The sequence below is a fragment of the Populus nigra genome, chromosome 7 (assembly GCF_951802175.1).
Source record: "Populus nigra chromosome 7, ddPopNigr1.1, whole genome shotgun sequence".
NCBI lineage: Eukaryota > Viridiplantae > Streptophyta > Magnoliopsida > Malpighiales > Salicaceae > Populus > Populus nigra.
This window is the reverse complement of record NC_084858.1, coordinates 6,846,384-6,855,472: the sequence shown is the minus strand read 5'-3', so window position 1 is coordinate 6,855,472 and position 9,089 is coordinate 6,846,384. Positions and strand designations below refer to the sequence as shown.

Sequence of the window (9,089 nt, the reverse complement as noted above, 5' to 3'; positions counted from 1 at the left end):
CCCTTTAAAATCAATGTGCTCTGATACCAATTTGTAGTTTATGACATAAACAAATTGTATAAGAACATGCAAGAACTCAGCAATAAGATAAAGATATAATGTTGTAAAATAGAAGAATACATTCTTTATTGATAAATCACTCTTTTATAGAAGAGTTTGATAACAGAATTCCGAAAAATATTGAGAAGATAAAAACAGAGAAAGAGCTGATCTATGACAGCTTTATTTGCAACTAACATCCTAACAATCTGGAACCAATCTTGACTGAATCTTCACAGCATCGAAGACCTCTTCTTCAGCAGCAAATGAGGCAACTGTCAACAGAACCCTTGTCGATTTCGTAAAAAAAAAACAGAGCAGAGTTTTGATCAGGGCACGAAACTGTTCAAAATTCTACTATTTTATTAGAACGCAGCCCAGTGATGGTGACTCATTTAAAACTACTCTTTCTATCTGCTCAGGGTGGCTAATGATTTAGGGAATCAAATTTGATCAACGGTTCATATATAGGGTAAATAGCAAGTCGTTCACATTGCAAGACTCAGCAAAATGCTTAAGATAGAAAACACAGGCAAGTCATAAGCAAAAGGTAGGCTAAGTAACACAACCTCACAATTTTTATTGATCAACGATCAATTTGGTTGGACGATCAAATGGTTCATCTGAAGAAAAAACGATACAATCAAATGATAAACTCCAAACCATGTAGAACGATCTAACACTCCGAAGAAACAGGGAGCCAGAAGCTGGGAACCAGTGAAGAATGGGCACGTAGTAATGTTAAGCTACTACAGAATAAGCTCTGAAGTCCTAAGCTGTCTAAAATCTATACACACGTGATATCTATTCAAACACGAGAGAGAGCATGCACGAGATCAACATATAAAAAAGGTGGACAATAGAGATGCAAATGAATATTGGTTTTAGCAGCACTAGTTGTGTTTTTCACCAGGCGCCAGCGAAAAGGGCCTTGCAAATCTTTTAACTACTGTAGCCATGTATTTTCCCTGGTGCTCTGCAAGAGCTAGTTCTGTTGCACTTGGCTCTCTTGTGCCATCTCCAGAAAGGACTCCTGCACCATACGGAGATCCTCCTCTAATGGAATCCATTCTGAACATTCCAGCTCCAAAGGTGTAACCGATAGGGACAAAGACCATCCCATGATGGACTAACTGAGTGATTGCTGTCCAGCTGCAAAATGAACAAAAGAAATCAATTTGACGAGAATTATAAATTTTCACACTTCAAAAAGGTAAGTTACCCTAAAATAAGTGCATACTATTTATTCTGACTGCATGTCCTTTTTGAATGTAATTGAAAGTGAAGTAGGAAACTGGGAAGTGCAAAATCCCATTTAGGGACCTGATATCAAGTCATCAGGAGGACATTTCTATGGAATTGGATCAAGGGTACTTCCTAAGCATCTATAAATAAAAATGCAGTTCCTTAGCGAGACATTCTTGTGGCACCTGGTTTCTGCTATATTTGGCAAGCTAACAATCTAAGACCTATGAGAAATCCCTTCATTGCCGGTTGACAGAATGATGTTTGGGAAAGCTAATCAAACTTTAACTATCCGTCTCCCCACCAAACGAGCAATAAATCAATAAATAAATTATTGAAATCACTAGTCAATTAGGGAATAAAGTCCATGTATAAGCTGCATCACCAAAATTTCTCATAAAATCACTCCTGAATTATCCTGAACATTTTAAGGCCTGCTAGAGTAAATCTTCCTACAAACACCCTTTTTTTCTCAAAATCACTTCTACCATACAACTTTCTTTGAGCTATTAGCAATACTTTCCCAATCAGTTCCTGAAATTGAAAGTCCCCTGATTCCAAATGACTTCTTTCTGATAATTTGCAGATAATAATTTCAGGATCAATTTACTGACCCATGCATATGTTCATGATCCTATACCATCACAAGTATTGGAAGGCCATACTCAATTATGGATTACTCTAAGCAGAAACTTTCAATAAAATCCCATATTTTCTTGTTTATATATATAAGATTTATGTCTAATGTGCCATCCTTAAAAACCTTATCCACTCCTAAATATATCCCATTTCTCCATACCTTAATGAACGTTTTGTAAAGAATATTGATTGTAATCTTTCCAAACTAATACACCAACTTGATCGCATCAAATTATAGCAAAACAAAAGCCATTATCTCTCATTAAATAACCCAAAAATCTAGCATTACCAAGATAACACAATCAAATCAAGCATTTACTTACGCAGTGGTCTCCTGCCCACCACCCTGTGTGCCGGTGCTCACAAAGAACCCGGCAGGCACACCTGCAAGCTTCTGCTTCATCCATAACTCATGAGTCGAGTCAAAAAAAGCCTTCATTTGAGCTGCCATGGACCCAAATCTTGTAGGAAATCCAAACAAGAAGCCATCAGCATTAACCAACTCATCAACTTTTATCAAAGGCACATCATTTCCTTTCCGGGGTACCTTCATTTGCTCTAAAGTACCCTGTAGCAACGTCTCTGGGACCCTATACAAAACCCCTTCAACCCCTTCAATGGAATCCACGCCTTTCTTTATTCTTCTTGCCATTAACTCCACATGAGCATACATTGAGTAAAAAATAATAAAAATCTTGCACTTTTTAACTGCTAGTGTGGGATTATATTGAACTGGGATCGTTGTGTTTGTGGATGTGATTTGGTTTTGTGAGGAAATAGCAGTGTTTGTTTCTTGGAGAGAAGGTTCTTGATCAGGTACCTCAAAAGGGGGTCTTCTCTTGCTTGGTACACACCCACCACCTTTACCCATATCATAAAATTCAATAAAGAACCTGAATTTCTGATCAAGAATTTAGAATTCTTGATTTCTTTGTGTGTTTCTTGAAATCTTAAACTGGTCAAAAGATTGGATAGTTGCTAAAGTTAAGAGAAGGATTAACTTTTTGTATCGCCCTGATTAATGTACAGCATAAACAGGAATATAAACGACAAAGATGAAGAATTTGGATGTCTGGGTCTTGGTCTTTGACTTTATTCTTTTCTTAGCTGATCTTGCTGGCATTTTCATTTCTGTCCATGTAATATGTGCTACATGAAACGTTGTCGTAGGGTTCTGAAAGTAACAGCAAAAGGCACAGTTTTTTTCCCTCTCGGCTCGCTCCCCCCTTCTTTCGTTTTCTTTCAATTTTCTCATTCCTCTGTCCTTAACGCATAGTTTGTTTTAGGATGTCTTGAGATAACCTTTCGCCTTTCTTTGAAAGGGGTTAGATCCCATGTTTAGCTCTGTTTGGTCTACTTGAATTACTTGGTTTTTCAGTCAAGTGTCCCATTTTAATTGGTTAGGTTACACGCCCCGTAGACCTGGAGGCCATAGAGTAACAAGTATGGTTCATCTTTAACTTATTTTATTAATTATTAATCTCTCTGGACATCTTGCTATTTTCGAGTCTTTCTAGTTGGGATTTTTCTCGGTTGAACAGAAAGCAACTTAAGTTGTAAAATAATGAGAATGAAATTTAAGGGCATTCAGCACCAAACGAGAATACAAGAGGAAACTTTTTGCCACAAAAATAGCACATGTAGCCAAAGTCAGCAAGAGCCTGAAAATGAAGAGCTCAATGTAATTCGTGGACAGCTGAGCAATCCACATCAGTTCTCCGCCAATGCAAACAGACTTTGCATAACATCGGAATACAATCTGCGAAGAGAACGAGAAAAGTCCTGGGAGGCAGCCCCGCAGAAACAGGATAAGAGGTGTAAAGTCATCTATTGTAGCATTCAAAAACAACAAACTAGCACGTATTTACTTTCCGAGAGAGTTGTGGGTAATAGAGAGATGTTGATATCCCCAAATGCCAAAATTGCAAAGCCACAACTGGTTATCTTTCTGTGGAGTAGACTCCCTTTTATCCTTCCTTAATCGAACCCTTTCTGGACCTCTTCAGCTCCCATGGTGGTAGGCAGCCTTTGTAGTGAGAGTGTAGAAACAATGAAGACATGGACACTTCCCTTTGGGGCATTGATATTGATGAAAAGCAACTGAAGGAACTTCTTAGCCTCTTCTTTTCGCTTTCACGTTCTTGATAATTGGGGTCATGCTGTACTTTAGTGGCTTTAAGGGCCTCTGGGAGTATACAGTTGCAGAGTGAACCTAAAGAAAAGTTAACGAGTGAAAATAGGTTCAGTGTATGCAATAGATTATATGGAGAAACAGTCACGAGGAAGGAAGCACGGTGTATGAACACCCAGCTCGTGTAAATAATCTCTGATAAATATGATTAAACTTTTGTTTCTTGTTGCTGTCAAAAGCTACATGAGATTACCTTCATTTAATACTGAAGATAGGGCAAGGAGATGAGAAGGGAACGTACATAAAATGATAAAAATGCAGCATGAGTGTTTGGGCCGGTTCAATTATCCACAACAATCAACTGATGAGAAGTATTAAAACCTCATGCAAAAAAAGGCACAGGGGTATCATAAAGGAAAGGTACTCATCCAATACCTATTCTTGCTAGTCGATTCACCCATTTCGGTATTCGGTTCCCAGTCAATTTGTAACATGTATCCTCACAGAAGTGGTTGCAGTTCTTAACAATCAAATGATATGTATCACCATTGTAATTTGCAGATTGGAGCTCCATGAACTCTCTAACTTGTTTGGGATCTAAGATTGTTGTCCCCATGAATATTGATTTCCTAAACTTGAAACCAGGGCACTGTCGGGGTTCAACCTCAAAGACACCGCTTGATGGGTAGTCATGGGCTCCGAAGGCATATTCAACACCATGGACTGTAAGCATGCATAAAGACACCAATGATTCATTGCATTTTATAAAATACGTGATCTATTCGAAGATAAGGCAATCAACAGCAATGTGTAGTAAGTCCTGCTAACCTTCCACCCCAGAGTGATAGATACCAAAGCCTGCCCAGTAGGCATAGCCATTAATGTCTGTCAAGTCATACACATTCAGGTAGACAGGCGTGTTTCCTGGGCTATAACCTGATGATTTAACTTTTGGGAAGATACAAAATCCTGTGACTGCTTTGCCCCTGAAACAAAGGGGCATAAGAGAGTGCCACCCATTCTTTGGTCGTGATATCATGTTTTAAGGATGAAACCAGGAACAAGTCTACCTATTTCTGATCTGCAAATGCGCACTCACAGACATTAACCATTCCATATTAAGTGAAAGATGGAAGGAACTGAAAAGAATACAGTAACCAAACACAGTGCAATTAATCTTTTGGATAGTGTGTGAATGATGAAACCTCATGGTATTGACAGAGCAGAAAAGAAAACTGCTGTAATTTACCAATAAATAACTAATTGGCTATATCCTCTCTCAGACAAAATTAGGGTCGGAAATGAGTATCTATTTAGATAGACAGAACTTGACTAATCGGGATACACGAGTGTTGGATGATTGCATTGATCAATGCAATTTTATTTGGTTCTTAATCCTAAGTTATGACATTAACCTGCGAGTCAGATATGAACAATAGATTCCCTACACCAGAGGATCCCAGATCCTATGAGTAAACCTAAAGTGCTGCGATTCATTAGCAATGACACAAGTCAAAAATCACTCATAGCGTAGCAGACATTTACCATTCCCGAATTGTGACAAAAAGAAAGGACAAATGGACAATAGGATGCTTCCCAACAAAAAGATTGCAGTGCTGAAAAATCAACTAAGTGGATCTGCTACACATAATTCTCAAAGAAAATGGCTCTTTCAAGGAGACAGATCAGGTCAACAAACTCAAAAAGGAAAAGCCAGGAACACAATCACCATTGTTAACAAAAGAAGAAAACATTGACCGTGAATACTACAAAACAAATCACGAAATTCAGAACTGGAAAGAACACACCAGACTCCTTAAAGGAATAAAATGCAAATCCAAGAAATGAAAATCATTGTGAAGAATTATGAATCAAAGACACTAACTTTCCTTACTAAAGAAAAACAAAACAAACAAAACAAGAACTCACAATCCGCAAAAGAAAAGCAAACACAAACTTCTCAGAATTCCACGAAAATAATGCAAACCCATCAGAGAAAAGTTGGGAATCGTAGGCACATTGCAAGAACAAAGCAAACCCATGATAGAAAACTGAAAAACAAAGAGACCCGCTTTACCTGACTTTAGAGGTTATCCATTCAAGAACCATAGCATCTGTTGACAAGGGAATGCCATGAGAAAACTGCCATTTGTTTTATTTTAAGGGTCAGAAATTGAATAAAATTTACTGGGAATGCAGCGGTGGTGAAGCAGTGTGTGTCAGAGACCCATACATTTGTTCCCCCTTTGTTCTTGTCCTGGAACTGACAGAAATGAAAGCTGGAGTCAGCACAGAAACTGCTGTCCTTTCTTGCAAGTCCAGTGAGGAAAGAGAGAAGAGTCAATAAAGAAAAGAAGAAGAAAACAATAATAATTGATTATCAAATTTACTGATAAAGGTAAAGGTAAAAGCAGATGGGATGGGACATGAGGGTTGACTGCGTTGCTTTTGGAAATCAGACGAGACTTCTCTATTTTCTCCAGCGCTAGATGTCTGATTTATTAGTTAAAAGTAATTAATTACTGGAAAATAAGTATTATGATGATAGTATTTTTTTTTTTTTTGTATTTATTAGTACCTGAAAAACTCTCAATATTACTTACTTGAGGTTCTTTATTATTTTATTTCTTAAATTCTTAATAACGTAACGCCACGCTGAATTCTCCTTAGTTTAAAAAATTCATAACGTTTTTTTTAGTGTTATTTATTTTATAATTTAGTCGTTTGTATATTTACTATTTATATTTTTTTACTTTCACATTTATTTTTATATTTTTAAAAATTACATGGGCTAAATTATATAATAATTTAGATTGATAAATATTAAAATATTTAAATTATAAAACTCAATAAAAAAAATCACTGCCGAAAATTTTTCTGATTATTTTTACGTTTCAAAAGCGTTTTAAAAAAAATTTGAATTTATTTTTATTTTTTTCTTTATTTTTAATTAATATTTTTAGATATTTTTAGATCATTTTGATGCGTTAATATCAAAAAATAATTTAAAAAAAATAAAAAAATATATTATTTTAATACATTTTCAAGTAAAAAATACTTTAAAAAACAATTAAACCATACTCTCAGGCACTAAAATTTTAATTGAGTTTATTGCGTTCTTGCCATGAGGTTTAAATTCACAAATGCCTGCCGACTTTCACTAAAACTCCAATGTTTTAATGCCTACCAGAAGACCAAATATTTTTATTATTTTTTTCTTTTTTTCGTGGACCACTTTAGATGAGTATTATTCATTTGTTTTATAGCACATTTACAATACATGGATTTTTTTATTAAAAAAAAGCATTAATGTTAGAATTTCATTATAAACTTTAATTGAAAGTTATTTTAGTCTATGGTTTTAAATATAGTTATCTATTTCTTAGATGTAAATTAATTTTTTATGTGAAATATGATGGCTCGACTAGGCATACTGCCATAGCAACTTGACAAAACTTATTAAAAAATATAATTGTGCACAGATTGTATTAACAGAATTTTAGAGTTTATAAGTATATTACTGTTATTTTTTAAATTACTTTTTATTTAAAAATATATTAAAATAATATTTTTTATTTTTAAAAAATTATTTTTAATATCAATATATCAAAATAATTTAAAAATATAAAAATATATTAATTTAAAATAAATAAAAAAATAATTTTTTTATTTTTTTAAATATTTTTAAAATATAAAAATAAAAATTTAATATTGTCAGAATGGTAGTCAAAAGCTTTTGTGCTTGTAATTCTAGGTTTTGGGTATTTGGTACTAGGAGCGCCTGCACCCAATTTTTTCAGACTCGGTCTAGAGCTGAATTCATTTTCATCGGATTTTTTTAATATTAAAAGTTTATTTAAGCTTATTAAATTTAGGTTTATTATTATAAATTTAAAAAAAAAACAGCCAAAATAAAATATTGTGTATAATGTAAAACACCAATAAATCACGAGTCGATGTCTTAAAAGAGAGAGAGAGAGAGAGAGTTAGGAGACCAAATTCTAGGAAAAAAACGGATGAAACCAAAAGAAAAAAAATGTATAATATAATCACATTATTAATTATAAACCTATAGTATTATCTTTTTTTACCATGAGTTATATTACCATCTTAAAACTCAAACAACAACGGTAAAATTTATTAAAGGCGACCTGTCCTCATCATAACTCAGATCAATTGTTCAAGTAGCCCAAAAAATTAGAAATTCTTCTATGAAAATTTTAAACCCTAAAAATTATATACAGGCAGATGAAGTATAAGCAGAGTTTACGAGTTTGAGTTATTTTTAAGTTATTGAAAGTTTATATAATTATTAATTTTAAAGCTCGTAAAATTAATTAAAATATATGCAAATTAATTTGATATTCATATTAATAATATAAAAAAATACAAGCAGACAAAATATATATATCATGGGTTTCTTAGTAGAATCCATTTTTCTTTGAATAGACACAATCACAAGTAAACTAGGGGTGAACCGCAATTAGCTAAAAATTAACAGCGGGTGACTAATTCATAGCTACTGATCTTCCCAGGAAACCATTCATGGCCAGGAACTGGTCCTCTATACCTGACATTTTTTTCATTTTTTCAAAATTATCTATTAATTTGCTTTGGTTCACCGGTGTCTGTTCGAAATCAACCGAGGTCAGGTTTGTTTTCATGTTCTGTAATGGAATTTGCTTTTCGTACTTTTTTATAGTTTATGTGATGTTTGCTACTGTTATATCGGCCAAGAACATCGTCATTACAATCTTGAAGCAATAATCTTATTCTTGGTGCAGATAATCAAATAGCTAGCCATAATGGCAGAGCTTGTCGAAGAAACAAGCCATGAAGAAACGAGGGATGACGGTGGCGCCTTTGCCGATTTAGCAGAGGCAAACCCGAATTTTCTACTTGAGCTCAACCTCCTTATAATGGTTCTTTCCTTGGTAAATTCATTATCTTCGGAAGATTGCTTAAATCATGCAGAGAGAGAGACAGGAAATTTCAGAGACCAAGAAGAGCAGCAGGCCTGCATGTCAAGATTGCA

General features: G+C 34.5%; 2 protein-coding genes across 3 annotated transcripts; both read right to left on the bottom strand.

Annotated features, from left to right (window-relative positions):
• Positions 1-579: 579 nt before the first annotated feature.
• LOC133698926 (probable NAD(P)H dehydrogenase (quinone) FQR1-like 1) lies at positions 580-3,016 on the bottom strand. The gene is made up of 2 exons (XM_062122037.1): positions 2,247-3,016; positions 580-1,191 (listed from the first exon to the last, which is right to left on the bottom strand). The coding sequence occupies exons 1-2, from the start codon at positions 2,792-2,794 to the stop codon at positions 933-935; spliced, it is 807 nt and encodes a 268-aa protein (XP_061978021.1). The 5' UTR covers positions 2,795-3,016; the 3' UTR covers positions 580-932.
• A 461-nt stretch (positions 3,017-3,477) lies between these two features.
• LOC133698425 (deSI-like protein At4g17486) lies at positions 3,478-6,401 on the bottom strand. Of its 2 annotated transcripts, XM_062121337.1 has the most exons (5): positions 6,288-6,397; positions 6,132-6,168; positions 4,883-5,135; positions 4,490-4,777; positions 3,478-4,135 (listed from the first exon to the last, which is right to left on the bottom strand). In XM_062121337.1, exons 3-5 carry the CDS (start codon positions 5,091-5,093, stop codon positions 3,891-3,893), a joined length of 744 nt encoding a protein of 247 aa, XP_061977321.1. In that variant the 5' UTR covers positions 5,094-5,135; positions 6,132-6,168; positions 6,288-6,397; the 3' UTR covers positions 3,478-3,890. The 2 variants fall into 2 exon arrangements, with proteins under 2 accessions (XP_061977321.1, XP_061977320.1); XM_062121336.1 differs by having other exon boundaries at positions 6,132-6,401.
• Between the last annotated feature and the right edge of the window lie 2,688 nt (positions 6,402-9,089).

Excerpts from the sequence above, each read along its gene's own strand:
- LOC133698926 (XM_062122037.1), bottom strand. The coding sequence starts at position 2,794 with ATGGGTAAAGGTGGTGGGTGTGTACCAAGCAAGAGAAGACCCCCTTTT. Across the intron at positions 1,192-2,246 it reads GGTGGGCAGGAGACCACTGC|CTGGACAGCAATCACTCAGT; the intron begins GTAAGTAAATGC and ends TTCATTTTGCAG.
- LOC133698425 (XM_062121336.1), bottom strand. The coding sequence starts at position 5,093 with ATGATATCACGACCAAAGAATGGGTGGCACTCTCTTATGCCCCTTTGT. Across the intron at positions 4,778-4,882 it reads CTATCACTCTGGGGTGGAAG|TCCATGGTGTTGAATATGCC; the intron begins GTTAGCAGGACT and ends GCATGCTTACAG. Across the intron at positions 4,136-4,489 it reads GAATCGACTAGCAAGAATAG|GTTCACTCTGCAACTGTATA; the intron begins GTATTGGATGAG and ends ACTTTTCTTTAG.